This window comes from Apteryx mantelli, chromosome 14, assembly GCF_036417845.1.
Source record: "Apteryx mantelli isolate bAptMan1 chromosome 14, bAptMan1.hap1, whole genome shotgun sequence".
Classification (NCBI taxonomy): Eukaryota; Metazoa; Chordata; class Aves; order Apterygiformes; family Apterygidae; genus Apteryx; species Apteryx mantelli.
The window spans coordinates 13568105-13584915 of NC_089991.1; the positions used below are offsets into that span (position 1 = coordinate 13568105).

Below are 16811 nucleotides of genomic sequence, written 5' to 3' on the forward strand. Positions count from 1 at the left end.
GTCCAGTCTTGTTCAACTTCTTCATCAATGACCTGGATGAAGGCACAGAGTGCACCCTCAGCAAGTTTGCTGATGATACGAAACTGGGAGGAGTGGCCGATACGCCAGAGGGCTGTGCTGCCATTCAAAGAGACTTGGACAGGCTGGAGAGGTGGGCAGAGAGGAACCTCATGAAATTCAACAAAGGGAAGTGCAGGGTCCTGCACCTGGGGAGGAATAACCCCAGTCACCAGTACAGGCTGGGGGTTGACCTGCTGGAAAGCAGCTCTGCTGAGAAGGACCTGGGAGTGCTGGTGGACACCAAGTTAAGTATGAGGCAGCAATGTGCCCTTGTGGCCAAGAAGGCCAATGGTATCCTGGGCTGCATCAGAAAGAGTGTTGCCAGCAGGTCGAGGGAAGTGATTCTCCCCCTCTACTCAGCCCTGGTGAGGCCACATCTGGAGTACTGCGTCCAGTTCTGGGCTCCCCAGTACAAGAGGGATGTGGCACTACTGGAGCAAGTCCAGCGAAGGGCCACAAAGATGATTAGGGGACTGGAGCATCTCTCTTATGAGGAAAGGCTGAGAGAGCTTGGCCTGTTTAGCTTGGAGAAGAGAAGGCTGAGAGGAGATCTTATCAATGTGTACAAGTATCTGAAGGGAGGGTGTCGAGAGGATGGGACCAGACTCTTTTCAGTGGTGCCGAGCGACAGGACGCGAGGCAATGGGCACAAACTGAAACACAGACAGTTCCATCTTAACATGAGGAAAAACTTTTTCACTGTGAGGGTGACAGAGCACTGGAACAGGTTGCCCCGAGAGGTGGTGGAGTCTCCTTCTCTGGAGATATTCAAAAGCCGCCTGGATGCAATCCTGTGCAATGTGCTCTAGGTGACCCTGCTTGAGCAGGGGGGTTGGACTAGATGATCTCCAGAGGTCCCTTCCAACCTCAGTGATTCTGTGATTCTGTGATTCTGTGAAAAGCCCAGGACAGCCATTACCTTTAGCAGAGTAACTCTGATTCCCACTAATACGGAGCTGAGATAATGGGGTTTCAATCAGTAGCACCCTTCATTGGTGCCACTGAAGACCCTGCCTTATCTGCAGGCAGCTGTAATTCTCTCCGTACACATTCCTGTGCGAGGTCAGGCGTGCCTGCCCAGTCCCGTGTGGGAGCCTGGCTGGTGGAGGCTGCTTGGGAAAGGGTGTACCAGCAGTAAGGGGAGGGGGCCTGCTCCTTACAAACCTCCTGGTAAGCAGCAGGCTGAAAACTTCCTGAACACTCAGGCAAATGGCTTCAGCTTTTACGCGCATTTCATGAAGCTGCCTAATCCCTTTTCTCAAAGCCTTGGATTCCCACACATCCTGTGACAGCAGGTTCCACAGAATTTGTATAGTGTGGGAAAGTTTTTTATTTTGTTTAAAACTTAATAGCAGATACAATCTTGCCATAGGGCAGGTAGTTGGAGAAGTGCCACTGTTCCTGTTTCTCTCCTTGGCTTCTTTACCTATCTGCTGGAGCATTTTTCTTTCTTGTGACACTGAGCTGTGACCTCTCTGGGGTCCCTCTCCACCGTATGTGCTCTTCTGTCTTGGTGTGCAATTAGCTAGAGTTGAATGGCTGAACTATCTCTGTTTCTCAGCCAGCTTGGGAGCCAGCCAGAGACCTCTGCCCGACTCCATGGCTTCTGTGACACTGCAGCAACAGGCTGTGATGGGGAGAAAGCTGTGTTAACTGCAAATAGGGTGACCCTATCAGCCAGCCAACAATTACAGGGGGAAGTGGCATCCGGTCAGCATGGCCTCAGTACCATGGAGGGCTCAGACGTAATGCAAACAAGTCAAGCCTGAAATGATGCAAAACAGCCTGGGCTGAATGCCAATCAGTATAAAACACAAACATGTCTCCCCATTTTTATTTCATTGTAATTCATCTGGAATCAATTTAATCCATTTTCAGAGCCATTATAGAATTTTAAATTGTTAGCCTAATAATTTGGAAAAGGGTCATGAGCACTGAACATTTGTCATGTGGGAAAAAACATGAAAACAACAACAATTCCCCACAAAAGTTAGCAAGGAATCATTTTCACTCTCCGTATATAAACAGGAAATGCTCCCCAAATCCTCAGGCTGATGTACTTTGAAGTGCTCTCTTCTTCCATCTTCTAAGAGTGGGCACCAGTGTTGAGGCTGGTAGCAGGGCATTTAGAGGGTGGACCCCCAATGGCGAGTCCTCAATAGCTGAAAGGTTGGTGTGGCATGTTCGACCTCTGCAGCCACTGCACATCTGTTTAGATCTACTATTCCTATGCTGATTCTTTCCAAGAACACATATTCCATCATACATCTTTGAAAGTACACTAAAAAAACATTCCCCATACATCTGTCTTCATGGCCCATTGTTGGGAGTGAGCAGTACTTTGAATAGATGCTCTTTAGGGTTATTTATTTGTAGGTTTTGTTGGTTCTTCCCAACCTTTAAAGTATAGTGATTGCACTGACGTACAGTCAAAGGGAGAGTGATGATTTTGGCCTTGCAATGTTAATGTCCAAAGAGGATTTATCTTTGCCTTTCATTCTCTGCTGTGACACCCTGCGCATTATCATGAACTGCCCTACAAAATAACAGGAGGCTGGAAAAGCTGTTTTGTTATCTGGGATGATCTAATGTAGGACTTTCAGGTTCTCTGGTGTTCTCTTGTAAAAACCTAGGAGAGGCTCTGTCCAGCTCTTTTGTCCTCAGGCATTTTTCTGCATTTTACCATATCTCAGCAGTGGGAACAACTCTGGGATTGTCTTCTTTTCTTTGTTTTTCTCTTTAAAAAGTGACGTTTTGCAGATGTCTATGTCTTGGCAGCTCTTTTCAAGTGGAACTGAATGAGCAGCCATCCAAAATGACAGTCTGAAATCCAAGAGCCTCAGATCTGAAGAGAAGGAAAAGCAGCTCTCATAGATATCTGGCACCATTACCTGGCCTTCTTGCCATTTTTTTTAAAAGAGATGGCATGCGATCTAAGTAACTGTGAAGTAGCAGGTACAGCCATGTACTAAGGCAGGCTGGTCCATATATGGAGCCAAGACATGCAGGATGTGACTTGAAAGACTTCAAGGAGCCAAATAGTCATAAGTGTATTCGCAAGCCTTAAATCAAACAAAAACTCCTTGTGCAGCGCAGTTAGTCCTGTTCCAAAGAAAATTACTATATTTACTAAGATGCCAGCTAGTCCCGTTAAATACAAGCTATTCATTGACACAGCAGTACAGAAGCAAACTCTTTATGTTTATCCATTGCAACAGGCCTGGGTAGGCAAGGCCAAAAACAAACGTGGACCCAGACAATTTAATCATAACTTTTTCTACTGTAGGATAGGATACCATGTCACCAGCTCACTGTAAGAATGAAATAGTCTTCTACTACATTTTCATTGTGCCTAGAACTTGGGTTTTCATGCTCTATTTCTAGCTGGTTGCAGTGGCTGTTGCATAGATTGATGTTACATTGCTCACATACCAGTTTGGGGGTTTTATGCTTTCTGCTTGTCTTAAAAACAGAGGGATGTCCTGTCTACACTTTCATTGTTCAAGTTAATGCTCACCATCTGTCCAACCCAGCCTTTCCTAGGGTGGAGTTAAACAGTTAAGTGAGTTTATGATGGCAATAAAGACCAACCTTAAAAGATGCTTTTGAAAACAAACGTTTAATTTTACTAGTTTAACTACAGTGACCTTGTGTTTGGAAGGCATTGCACTCTTAGCCAGCTCAAGGTCACATGAAATTCTGTACTGGATTGCTTTTTTAAGCTTGTCTGTTGTACATTTTCTAGAGCAAATGTAAAATGTTTTTAGCTTCTACCCTTCTTGCCTCACCTCATACAAGGGAAGTGATTTCAGAGATGTACACAGTATTCAGTGCAAGGAAGTACATTCTTACATCCTTGCTGTCAGGATGGAGAATATAAAATGACCTCTCCTCAGTGCCCACTGGCTAAATTTCCACAGAAAAGAAGACTAAGCAAAAGTTGCTCTAGAATGAAGGCCCTCAATTTCAAGGAGTTCAGCGTTGAGAACCTGACACAGCGAAACCAGCTGGAACAAAGAGCTCAAGGACTTAATTGCAGGGAAAGTTCGGAAAGTTGTCACGTTTTAAAGTTGAGGATACAGAAATAACTGGGAATTTGCTCCCAAGAAAGGGAAAAAGATCATGTAGTGAAGGCTTCAGGCTTAGTTAGAAGGATAGTCACAAAAAAGAATGACAGAGGAAACAAAAAGACTACAAGCAATGGAAAGAAGAACTGATCAGCAAAGAAAACTATGCCTGTGAGAGGTGAGAGGTGAAATGAAGACTTACCCAGCTATGTCAAGTGGTAGAGGAAATCATATCAAACAAAAAAGTTCCACTACATAAATGAAGATGGAATTTGGAAGGAAAAGAACCACCATATAGTGAAAGCAGAATAGAAATTGAAGGTAGTCTAGATACTGCCTCAAATGAAAAGAGTACTAAGTCCCATTTTCATGGTGGATAGTAAGGCTAACCACACTGGATGACAAAATTGGAGATACAGAACTGGAAATGACCACTTCCTAAATAAGATCAAAAAATCAAAGAATAGATTGTGCTCGGATATGTTTCATCCCAGAAAACAAACAAAAGACCAGCCTCGCTTAACCACCAGTTATTCAATGACTGAATTTCAAGGAGAAGGAATCATAGAGAAAGTGGAAGTTTGGTTCACTTACTAAGAAAGAAGATGGAAAAGGAGAATTAGCAAGTAGAGACAACATCAGACAGGTCAAGATACTCAATGAGCTATGACTAGGAAGGAGTATAAAGCATATGAAAAGGTCATCTTTTAAGGATACCAGGAATAAAAAGGCTAAGGAAAGATCTAGTCTATTAACGACAAAAGGAAGTAGGGAAAGGGGAGCTATCAACAGACAAACCTGAAAAGATATGAACTGTAGAGAAATGGCAGAGAAAAAGAGTCTAGTATAAATAGATAAATACATTGAGCAGCTGTCTCCCCTACAACATGTTCTCATTTTTTCCTGTTGCCAGAGAGCACTGATGTTTCTCATTCATTTACTTCTAATTACTGAGATGTTCTTCCACTGATGAGATAAATGTAATTCAAGAGGCAGATCTTCCCCTCCTCTTTTCTCAGGATGTCTCCCCAGCATCTAAATCAAAGACTTGTGAAAATGGCATCTCTCCTTACCCCACATCATCTCTCCTTACCCCACGGGCTCTAAGTCCCCTCCCCAAGCCCAGAACAAAGTCAGTGACAGAAGCAGAAGTAGGAACCGAACTGCCTGACTGCCAGGCTTTGTCCTGCTCCACCAGACAGCAGCACATCCTGCCAAAATATTACAGACTCAGTGGATGGGAAAGAAACGATGGAGAATGAGATGAGACTGTGCTGAGAGGTCTAATGTAGGTAGTTGTCAAGGAGCACAAGAGAAGAACAGTTATTACTAGTATTTGAGGCTATTGTTTCATGGTGATGAGACATTATCTCTTTCTCTGGCCACTAGTGCTATTGCTCACGTTTACTTATAAAAAAAATAAAAGCCTCCACTTTACTGAACTGTGCTTACTTCTGCAAAGCAAAATCCCCTTTTACTTGTGCTATGGTCTCTATAAGACACAAGTAAAATGTGGATTGTGCAGATCTCACACACATCAAGTTCTCTCTATCACTAGCTAGAAATAACCCATGTCATCACAACTTTGCTTTCAGTGGAAAAGTCCTTGTACAAAGCCCTTCTGAAGCAAGACATTGTTGACTCTGTGTAAATGTGTGAATGCTGTCTGGCATAACAGAGGTGGAACCACTCAGAGAGTGGTCTGGGACACAACTACGCCTTCATGTCTCTGTGCAGCTATGCTGTATGTAGCAAAGTACATAGGTTGGACAGTGCGGTGGTGCCTGGTAGGAACTCACTGATAGAAAAGCTATCAGGAAACAAAAGTACTTTTGGAACAATTCAGACAAAATCTTGTCCAGAATAGATCAAAAGCTGTGAGGGGAAAAGTGCAGTAGGGCTTAGCCGAGGGAACTCAGTTCATGGAGGAGCGGAGGAGCGATGCAATAGCACATGCAGGAAGATTTCTGTGCATTGTTCTCCTTGTTTAGCAAACACATCTCCAGATACCAGCAATACTGTTATCTGACAGGAGTGCTTATCTAAACTCCTTCAGTCATTCTTAATGGGCAGAACAAGTTTTCATCAAAAATATTCTCTCACAATGATGTTTGTTTTCAAAATACAGCCCTGTTTGGCTGTTTGCACTGTCTCCATCAGCTGGAGCTAGATAAAAGGGCCAATTGTTTGGCTGGATAATTCAGTTCTCTTCGGAGAGAAGCAACATATGATCCAGAAGGAAGGCAAAGGAAACAGGTTTGCAATTGTTTAGCTCATGCTTTCTCTTCTCAATGTATGTTGTGAGGTGAGGAGACAGGTTAGTCAGCAGATGAGAAGCTCCAAATAGTTTCTGGGGGGCCCAAAGAAGGCACACAGTGTATCCCCCTCTGCTCCATGCAGTCAGAGGTAAGAGCTCTGGGTCAGGACCAGTAATGTGAAATGAGGTTGTAGGGTAGGGGAAGGGGATTTTTCATCATCCTGGTTCCATTTCCAATCTGCAGCCAGGCTAGGTCTTCATTCAGGAGTCACTGAATGCTTCTGTTTGTATATTGTTTGGTTTTGACAGAAAGTTATGTTTTGTTGCAAAAGTATATACGTTATTTAATCAGATCAAAAAAATAGCATGCATTCATTCTACAAATACCAGCCCTGTGATGGGCCTGTTTGAAGCAAGCCAGCAATGTAATTCTCTTTTTCTTGTCTCATCCATGCTTTACAAGGAGGGTGGCTTTCCTGATAATTTTCCAGGAGCCAGAGACATCAAATCACAGTTGGTAACTGTGGGGGATTGTTTTCAGCCTCAGTCGTTTAGGGCATCTTCAGAATGGGATGGTCTTTAAGAAAGCATGGAAATAGGATTTGGTGAGCTTTCTAAGGAATCTCCCAAGGTCAGAGTTCAGCAACATGATTTTATGTTAAGTGAATGATTTTGATCATTTCTAGTCAATAAGACAGAGTCATTGAAAGGGCAGTTGGTTACCTGGCAGCACTCAGAAAATACTTAGTTTTCTTGAAATTGTTCCTAGACTGCTATCATTTCACTAGTATGTCACGATTCATAGCATTGCCATACACTCCGCATTTCTGTCCTTGTCACAAAAATTCGTTGTTCAATCAGGATAGTTCAGTCCTGTAAAAAAACTAGTAGTTACAGCACAAATAATTAATACCACAAAGATGCCAACATCATGAAAATCATTTGTCAAAACTAATGTTAAGAAGTGATACCAGCAGAATCCAGTTCTGATTTACTGGTGATTTGCCAACATAGAGACACACGGTATAGAACAGTGTGGAAACAGGAATTCCCTGATTCTGGAGGAAAAATCTGTGATTTCAGAATTAATTTGGTTTTGAAACAAAACAAAAAACATCTTGAATTTCCCTGTTTAATTTAATGATGGGGTGAAAAAAACAGAAGAAGGGAAACGCTGGCTCAGTTGAAAGACTTTCTTTAGCGCCTGCTGTTTTTAATATATAACATATTTCAAAAATTTAAAGGAAAAATGAATTTGCAAATAGCCTCCCTTACCCATGCATTACATTCCTAGAACACCACATGGAATATGTCATCATTTTCAAAATAGCTCTTGCCTAAGTGGAAGTGTCATCAAGACATGCAGGGTTTCTCAAGAAGTTTTAGTTTCAGTGAAGTCGTATCTGGTAGGGTAGGGATCTCAGAAGATTCTGCTGTCCTGTTTCAAATCAAGAGCTGTGTCTGTAAGGGGCACGGTATTGTCTGTAGTTCTGTCCCTAATGTGGGCATCTATGGCAGCATGAATGCAATATAAACCACAGTCATTCAGGGCTGTGGCTAATCAGGTCCATAACTGATAACAAACAAATCAACTGGCATGACAGGAAGGTTTGATTTGTCTGAAGCTATTTGCCTTCATCTATTTATCCATGCAATCTACATGAGCCCTGGAGCTAAGCAAAGCACATTATGTACATGAATGCAATACTTCATGGGCATGCCTGCTCTCCTGTCTTACTTAGATCTCCTGGTGCAATGGAGGACACGTCAAGTCAGAAGTCAGGACGGAGCAAAGACATACGGAGCTCCCTCACGCCAGAAGAGTCTCCTGTCCATTTTATACACATCAGGTTGGAGGAATATGAGCCTGTGAACCTCAGCACCCAGGATCTCATCCTAAAGAAAGCCAGAGAGGTCTGCCAATGCAATCATCAAACTATCATCACCTTCTTCTGTCACCTGTTCCCAGTGTTGGACTGGCTTCCCCGTTACAATGTCAAGACACAGTTGCTTGGGGATGTCATATCTGGGCTGTTGGTGGGGATAGTTGCCATTCCTCAGTCCATCTCATATTCCCTATTAGCGAACCAGGATCCCATCTATGGAATCTACACCAACTTCTTCTGCAATATCATCTACTTTGCTATGGCCACTTCGCGCCATAACTTCGTTGGCTCCTTTGGTGTCCTGTGCCTGATGATTGGGCAGTCTGTGAATCGGCACCTTCAGCTAGCAGGGTACAGTGACGACAATGCTGGCTCATCACCGATGGGGAATTCCACCTCCTCCGCTAATGGGACAGGTGCCTGTGACAGGAGTTGCTATGCCATCACTGTGGCCCTTTCCTTAAGCTTTCTGGTTGGTCTTTACCAGGTACAAATGTTCACTATTGTGCTGTTTCCTCTCTGTTCTTTCTTTGTCTCAGTTCAGACTTGAGTCACAACAAACCTTGGCTGAAATGACTAGACCTGACACTCTTGAACTGTAGTGATTTAGAAAACCCCAAACACACCTGACTTTGGGGTTGTGCTTTCCCCAGATGATAGGCCAGATCCTTAGATGTGTCTGAAACACGCTTAGGATCAGACTTGGCAAGGGAGGGAAGGGAACTGTGAACTACCTTCCCACCATCCCAGTCCTGGACCTGGGCTGATTCCTGGTGTAGTTTAGGGCTGCCCTCCAGTTCGAGCAAGTCCTCTAAGGACTATGCCCTCATCAGGGACCCCTCTAAAGGCCATTCTCCCTGGAAATGTCTCCACTGCCTAAGCCTAGCTGTTAGTAGGCAACTTCAGCCCCTTTCACTGGGACAACAAAAATTCACTGCATCACACTGTTTTTGCCACTAAGTGATACTCATAAGCTGCTTTGATTTAGCTACCCTTGGACTCTTAGTGTTAACTGCAGCCTTGTTTCTTTTAAGGAGACAGCGACAGGGACCTTGAAGTCTTCTTTGTATGGCATTTCTAGACACAGACAAGTCTAGGTCTCTTTAGTTTTCCATACCCCAAACTAACTACTTAAGATAAAGTCCTCTGTCTTGCACTGAATGCTCAGCAGACAGAGTAGCCAGATATGCTAAAGTGGAAGCAACTGACATAAATTGCTGGTCACCTCTTCCAGCCCTTCTCATGGATGTTAAAGGTATGACTGGCTTTCTTTTCAGATCCTGCTGGGGGTTTTACAGCTGGGCTTTGTGTCTGTCTACCTGTCAGAACCTCTCCTCAGCGGCTTTGTGACTGGCTCCAGCCTCACCATTATCACCTCCCAGATGAAGTATCTCCTGGGAGTGAAAATCCCTCGTCATGAAGGGGTGGGGTCCTTCATCTTGACGTGGGTTGACCTTTTCAGATACATCCAGAACACCAACATCTGTGACCTGGTGACCAGTCTGGTTGCTTTGGCCATCATTGTGCCTGTCAAAGAGATCAATGATCGGTATAAAGACAAGATGAAGGCCCCATTCCCCATAGAGCTGCTGGTGGTCATTGTAGCTACAGTACTATCGTACTACTTCAACTTTGAAGAGCGATACAAGTCTGCTGTTTGTGGGGACATCCCCACTGGCTTCAGGAAACCCACCCTACCAGATACAAAACTCTTTTCCAGCCTAGCAGTTGATGCTCTGCCCATTGCTATTATTGGCTTTGCCATGACTGTCTCCCTGGCAGAAATCTTTGGCAAAAAGCATGGCTACGCTGTTCGTGCCAATCAAGAGATGGTCGCCATTGGCATGTGCAACTTGATCCCTTCTTTCTTCTACTGCTTTGCCAGCTCCGCAGCCCTGACCAAGACTCTGCTGAAGGAATCCACGGGGACCCAGACGCAGGTCTCTGGCCTGGTCACCTCCTTGGTGCTGCTGCTAGTGCTGCTGTGGATTGCTCCACTCTTTTACTCGCTGCAAACATCCATCCTGGGGGTAGTCACCATTGTCAACTTGCGGGGTGGCCTGAGGAAGTTCTGCGACACCCCCCGAATGTGGCAACTCAGCAAGGTGGACACAGTGGTGTGGTGGATGACCATGCTGGCCTCCACACTGATCACCACAGAGATTGGGCTCCTTGTGGGTGTCTGCTTTGCTCTGCTCTGCATCATCTTCCGCACGCAGAGACCCAGGGCCGCGCTCCTGGGCAAGGTCAGCAACTCGGAAATCTATGAGGATCAATCCACTTACAAGCAGCTCAGCAGTATTGCCAACATCAAGATCTTCCGCTTTGAGTCATCTCTTTACTATGCCAACAAGGACTATTTCAAGACTATTCTCTATCAGAAAACTGGAGTAAACCCTACTCTGCTGGCTGCTAAGCATCGAAAGGTGGAAGCCCAGGCAAATGCAGACACAGGCAAGAGCAAGAGCTTTTTCTGCACCAGATCTGACTGTCTGAAACCTGCCAAGAAAAAGGCTGAGAAATCTCCAGCAGATGTCTGTCCTCCTTCCGTAGATATGCACACCTTAATCATTGACTGTGGGGCTATGCAGTTCATAGATACAGCGGGTTTCTCTGTGCTAAAGGAGATGCATCATGACTACAAGGATATTGGTGTCCAGGTACTCTTGGCCAACTGCAACCCTTCCATCCGCCACCTGCTCCAGGAGGGAGGTTGGGCTGGCAAGACAGACTGTGGCAGCCAGTTGGCTTTCCACAGTGTCCATGATGCAGTGAAGTTTGCTGAAAGGTGGTATCATGTGCAGCAGGAGAGCAAGGAGAAAAAGGATGCTCTCCTGGACCCTGAAGACCTGAACTTCCAGGCATCTTTGTAGACCCATGTGTGAAGAATGGTTTCTCTTGGCGATGGGTTTGGTATGTACTTCAGAGCAGTTTTAGGACGTTCGGAGCATTCAAAAAAGACTTCAATGAACTGCTAGAAGCAGGCACCGGGTAAAAAGTCTGGGGAAGGTGTGGACTTCAGAAGAGATTACCAACAGGTAAATAATCTGAGAGGCATTTCAAGGTCATGCAGATAAAAAGCCTAGATGGCTTTTAACCCTTCTCCTGCAGAGGCTGACTGGCATAAATGTGCTAGTTAAGGCTGGTCATTCCTTGCTGGAGAGCCCCAAAGTGAAAAATTGGAAGTATGGAGAAGAAGGAATAAAAATGCTCTGCGTATCTCAGGATGGAAGAAATTTGCTAGGTACCAGAAGAGCCATGGCATGGTTTTCTGCACTGGGGTTGTACAATCATCGTCTGATTGTCCCATGGTGAAGTTTGAGAGAGGAAATATGGCCCTTTGAAACAACCCTAAGCAAGCAAGCAGTGTGCTGGGCATGAGAGAGGGTTACAGGAATGGGGATGAGAGAATGCCAGAACATAACAGCTGTGTCAGACTGCTGGTCTCAGCACAGATGGATGCTTCTGAGCCGGAAGGACTTCTGCCTCTCCTGGTCTGGCCTTGAAAATTGCCTCCAAAGGGGCATCCCCAGTCCCACCTGGCAGTGAGTGCGGGCTGCACGGCCCTGCTCTAGAACTTGAGTTCACCATTCATAGCCATGGTGCGAGCTGTGCCATCCCCATCCTCTGAGCCGCAAGGTCTGCTCCACTTCAGCACTGCAGCACGATTCCTGCCGCTGGCTGACAAAGCAGTGGGACAACCCTGGTGCAGGCTGCGGCTGGGGGGCACAGGGAGTCTAAGCTGAGCCCATCCTTCGGAGCGAGCCCACCTGTTGCTGCAGTACGAGCCTGTGCTGAGGGCAGCTGTGCGAGGCTGGAGCCCAGGGTGCCTGTCTCTGGGGCTGGCCGTGGGCGCTAGCTCGTATAACAAGGGAACAGTGGTACTTCTCCCTAATGCACCAGCCCTCTCAGGGGCAGGTTAGCTCGGAGCTGCATCTGTGAGGGATCTGCCCTCTCCCTGGGAACCTCTGGCTGCTGTCGGAGGCAGGCTTCCTTCACACCAGTCTCGTGTGCCTACTTCCCAAAGAAGGATTTTTGGAAAGGGCTAGGACAGCAAGAGAGATTGGGCAGCGACATGGGACTCTAGGCTTTCACGAGGAACTTTTATACAAAATGCCTCCCTCCAGTGCTTCTCATCCCCCCCCTCCCTTGTGTATCATCTCTTTTAAAATGAAATACCATAAACCTGCCATCATTTTCTGCTGCCCTGCCTGGTGTTTGCTTCTCTGGTCTTGCACGAACACTTTTCTCCTGTGGTCACTGGGGGGCACGAGTGAGCTGTGCTGCAGAGCCTGGAGACAGCACTTCCCTCTCCTTCTTCTCTGCCCCATCCTTGTCCCTGTCCCTGTCCCTGTGCCCTGTCCCTGTGCTCTGTGCTCTGTGCCTTGTCCCTGTTATGTGGAGTTTCCTTCTAGGTGCTCAAACAGGTGATAATCCTAGTGTCAATGTACTGCCCAAACCAGAAGAATTAGGGAAAGAGTGGGAGTAGGAAACCCCTTTCCTGCTCCAGTCTCTTGGAAATTGCATTGCGGAGAAATGTGTGTCCCAAAGCGGCTCTGGGTCCCAAGGCTGCAAGGCCACTAACCTGCCTCCTGAGAAGTGCGGCAACAGAGTGATTATGGTTTGAGCTTGCTCGAACTGCGGGGAGAAGGAGGCCAGTCTGGTGGGTGAGGCAGGAGACCTTCCCTTGGCAACGCTCAGGTCTGGGCTTACCCTGTCCCATGGCTGGCCTGTTGGGCCAGCGGGCAGGATCCCTGCCTCAGCTGTGCAGCACAGGGCACCAGGCTTGTTTTTAAAAACCACATGCTCACTTCTTCACTTGCCCTTGTGCATTCCTCATTTGCCACCTTTATTTTGGGCTGACCTCTCCCACACATCCATTCTGGAGTCAGGGTGGGGAACAGATCACATCTCCCAAACACCCTACAAAAGCAACAGCAAAGCACTTTCCTTAAAAAAAAAAAAAAAAAAAAAAAAAAAGCAATTTCAGAAAACTGCCCTGAGTTTGTTCAGCTGATAGCTGTTGTGCAGACTGTTTGTGTGGCTCAGGACAGTCTGCTTCAGAGGAAGAGAAATGCTTTTCCCTGGTGGTATTCACAGGCAGGGATTTGCATGACTTTTGGGAGTGAAATTACAGATTCTCTCTAAAGAAAATGTATCTGAGATCACCTGCTGCTTTTCATAAATTGTAGATCAAGAGTACTCATGCTGTAGCTAGCAATGGCCACAGTTTTCCCATTGTTTGGCATAAGCTGTACTACCTTCCAAATACACAGCCCTTCCAGATCATGACTATGGTCAGAGACACAGTGCTGCAAGTGAGAGCCTCGCTTAACTCAGCCAGGAGCGAGATATGGGGATGAGCTCAGGGATGTTGTCCCTGGGATGCAGCAGCCCTGCTGTCAGGGAGGGCTGGAGAATGGCCACACTTCTTGCCATCCTGGTGATGGAAAGCAGGAGCACCATGCCCACAGTGCAGCACATGAAGTACTGCTAGGAGAGCACTGCAGGAGAAAGCAGCAGTGCAGAACAGGACAGGGGACATTTTCTTTTCTGCTCAGCCTGGACAAGCAGTGTCCTACTTGATCTGCTTCTGCGTCCCCACGGGAGAGACATTGCTCTGTACTACGAGGCTCTGCAGGATTGCCAAGTACCAAAATAACTTTTCTTTAGTGAACTCCATCTGAAAAAATACCTTATATTTTGCATATTCAATATGTGACTATTCCCCTCACCTCATCTAAGAAATGGGGCACCAAAGATGTCCAGCTGAAGGGAACTCTAGTTTTGGAAGCCCAGTAGGAGGAGATTGTTGTACATAAAGTGTATGGAAAAGGAAACCTGTTGTTTCTGCTCTGAAAAGTTTCTTGCTGTGGTCATAAGCTCCTTTAAATGGATTAAAGGCTGTAGTATGCCCAGCTGCTTGCAGGTCCTCAGAGTTAGGTGGTAAGTGTCAGTATGAAAGTAAATGGACTGAAGAGGCCAGTACCAGTCTGGCAGTGCTGAGCGGGCAAGCGTGGCCTGGGCATGGGCACAAGGTGGGAGCTCTCGGAGCTGCAGCCCCTCTTTCCGAGGCTGGTCCTCCGAGGCTGCAGGAGCATGAGGCAACCCTGCAGGAAGGTTGCATCAGCAACTCTTCTGAGCAGAAGAGAATCAGCAAGTCCTTGTTACCTGTGAGGATCATGAACCTTGTCTTCCCTTTGGAATAGCATTGGCATCATTTCCTCACAAGATCATTTATGGGGAAAATTATATTGTTTTAGTTAGACTTTAAATACATTTATGATGCCAACAGGGTCACAGAGCCACAGCAGGAGATAAAAACAGTGCTGATAATTCATAGGCACAGCCGGGCGCGAGATAGCACAGATGAGATTACTGTCAGAGCAGGGGTTCCCACAGCCATTCATAGTGGGAAACAGTTGTTTATTTAAGCAGTTCCTGCTCAGAGTCCAGGAGAGCTGTGAAAATGCCAAACAGGCACATGGCAGGTTTTATGGGACACCTTCGCTCTGAAGGGAGAACTGCAGGTGTGGGGCGACAGGGGGCTGGGAGCAGGAACTTGGTGAGACCTGAAGCGAATGACCCACAGAAGCTGGTGTTCATGCAGGTTGTCCATAGACTTGAGTCTGTGTTTTCCTGAGAACAGCCCTGCCATTAGTCCCCCAATTCCCACAGCCCCACAGATGTGACAAGGACTGTGATTTCCTCACAGGACTAGTTTCTCTTTGTTCACAGCAGTTCTGGCAACAAGGGCTGGGCAAAGGGGAAAGGGAGCATGGACCTGCCCACCTCTCTCACACTGATCACTTCATGATAAAGGCACAAAAGCAAGTGAAGGGCTAGGAGGGCTTGTGTTGCTAACACAATGATTTGTTATTTCAATATCATGGGCACAGGCTCCACCTACCCCCATCTATCTACCATTAGCTGAGTAATTTCCTGCTGGCCTTGTGGCAGATGCGAGTCCGCAGAATTAACTCATCTGAGGAATTAATGAAGCATCCACTCAGCAAAGCTGCAGGACCAGTGTCGTACAGAAGCGGAGGGGCTGATCCTGAAGGTCCCTTATGACTTTACCACCTCAGGCTCTGCACTGGCCAGTGAAATTGCAAAGCCAGTGGGGCTGGATGGTCCCTGTGCATACCGGGAGGATGGAGGGCTTGAGATAGAGATGATGGACAGCCTTGCCATGGCTGGTCAGGACAAGGTGTCTTTAACAAGAGAAACCAGTACCTCTCTGAACAAACAGGAGGTTCATTATGGAAGATGATGACCACGCTGAACTTACAGTGACATGTAGAAGGACTAGATAGCTCGGGATTGTTCTGCACTTTCGGATCTATTAAGAAAAATTGCCTTACCAGTCACCCAGAAAAAGAGCAAATAGGCCTTGCTTGTGCTGGGCGGATTCCTTTGGTCAGACTGGCTTCCCCCAGGAGGGACGCTGCCCTCCCCGATAGCCGCAGGAGCCCCTGAGCCTTTCTAACCATGAAGCCGGTTGCCCTGGTGTCACAGCAGTAGCACGTTCCCAGTGAGCTGTTGTGGTCACTGTCAGAGCAGGGTCAGCTCCAGGGCTCGAGGTGACCGTCCCCTCCTTTGGAGACCGATGGATTTCCCCATGGAGAAACACAACTGTGTGTAAGGGCTGAGTGACAGCCTACTACCCTCTCTTCTCCAGTTCGAGAGCATCTGGGATTTCTCCGACAATTCTTGCACAGGCTGGTTTCCCAAACCTCCCAGCCCATCAGCTCTAGCATCATTTTCCAGCTATGTTGCATGTAAGTCAAACATCCTGGTGACCTGTCCACAGCACGGACATACTCTGTTCCCGATGATCTCCAGGATGTATATTTAAGGTGGCTCTAGGATATTTGTCATTTTGATATCAGATCCTGTGAAAAGGCCCTGGGTTGTAAATGACACAGAGGAGAGACTGGGAAGAAGGACAAATAACACAGTCCAAAGTTGGCTTACAATCAGTTTCTCAGGAAATCAGGTTGGCCTCACCTCCTGCACCTCCTGGCAGAGGCAGATATGTGTGTGAAGGTACCATCCCATTCCTGGTGAAGAAAAACCCTAGAGGAGGGCACAGGGCACTCCTCTGTCCCCTGCACCTGGCCTGCAATGGTCCCAGCCCCTGCAGGTGCCCAAGGGCCTCTTTCACTGCTTGCTCTGGCAAAGCTGCCAGGCAAAAGGCTGTGGCTGAAGGAAATGTTCATGGAGAACCGTCTCTACAGCTTTCTTGGAGGATGTGCATTTTGGCAATATCTCAGTCATGGGGGTATGTAGCACTGTCTCTATCATCAAGCACTGGATTGCTCAGCTTACACCTTAGAAAACCCATGTGGGTGTGTTAGCCACGGGCAATCAGTAGCCTGTGCAGAAGTGCACAAAGAACTGGGCCCTGCAACTGCTCTGACACTCACCAGCCAAACCAGGATCTCTTGTTGTCCACCTCAGAGAGGGAGCCACCCCATTTCCCTCCCAGCAGGACCCTGTCACTGCGTCCCTGTTGCCAGACAAACAGGACTTGAGAGG

The 16811-nt window shown here is 46.8% G+C and overlaps 1 protein-coding gene across 1 annotated transcript; it reads left to right on the forward strand.

Moving 5' to 3' along the window:
- Positions 1-8073: 8073 nt before the first annotated feature.
- LOC106493565 (sulfate transporter-like) lies at positions 8074-12404 on the forward strand. Its single transcript, XM_013953626.2, has 2 exons — positions 8074-8757; positions 9548-12404. The coding sequence occupies exons 1-2, from the start codon at positions 8074-8076 to the stop codon at positions 11141-11143; spliced, it is 2280 nt and encodes a 759-aa protein (XP_013809080.2). The 3' UTR covers positions 11144-12404.
- Positions 12405-16811: the final 4407 nt, after the last annotated feature.

Coding starts and splice junctions, on each gene's coding strand:
- LOC106493565 (XM_013953626.2), top strand. CDS start 8,074: ATGTACATGAATGCAATACTTCATGGGCATGCCTGCTCTCCTGTCTTA. Junction 8,758..9,547: donor TTCTGGTTGGTCTTTACCAG/GTACAAATGTTC, acceptor CTTTCTTTTCAG/ATCCTGCTGGGGGTTTTACA.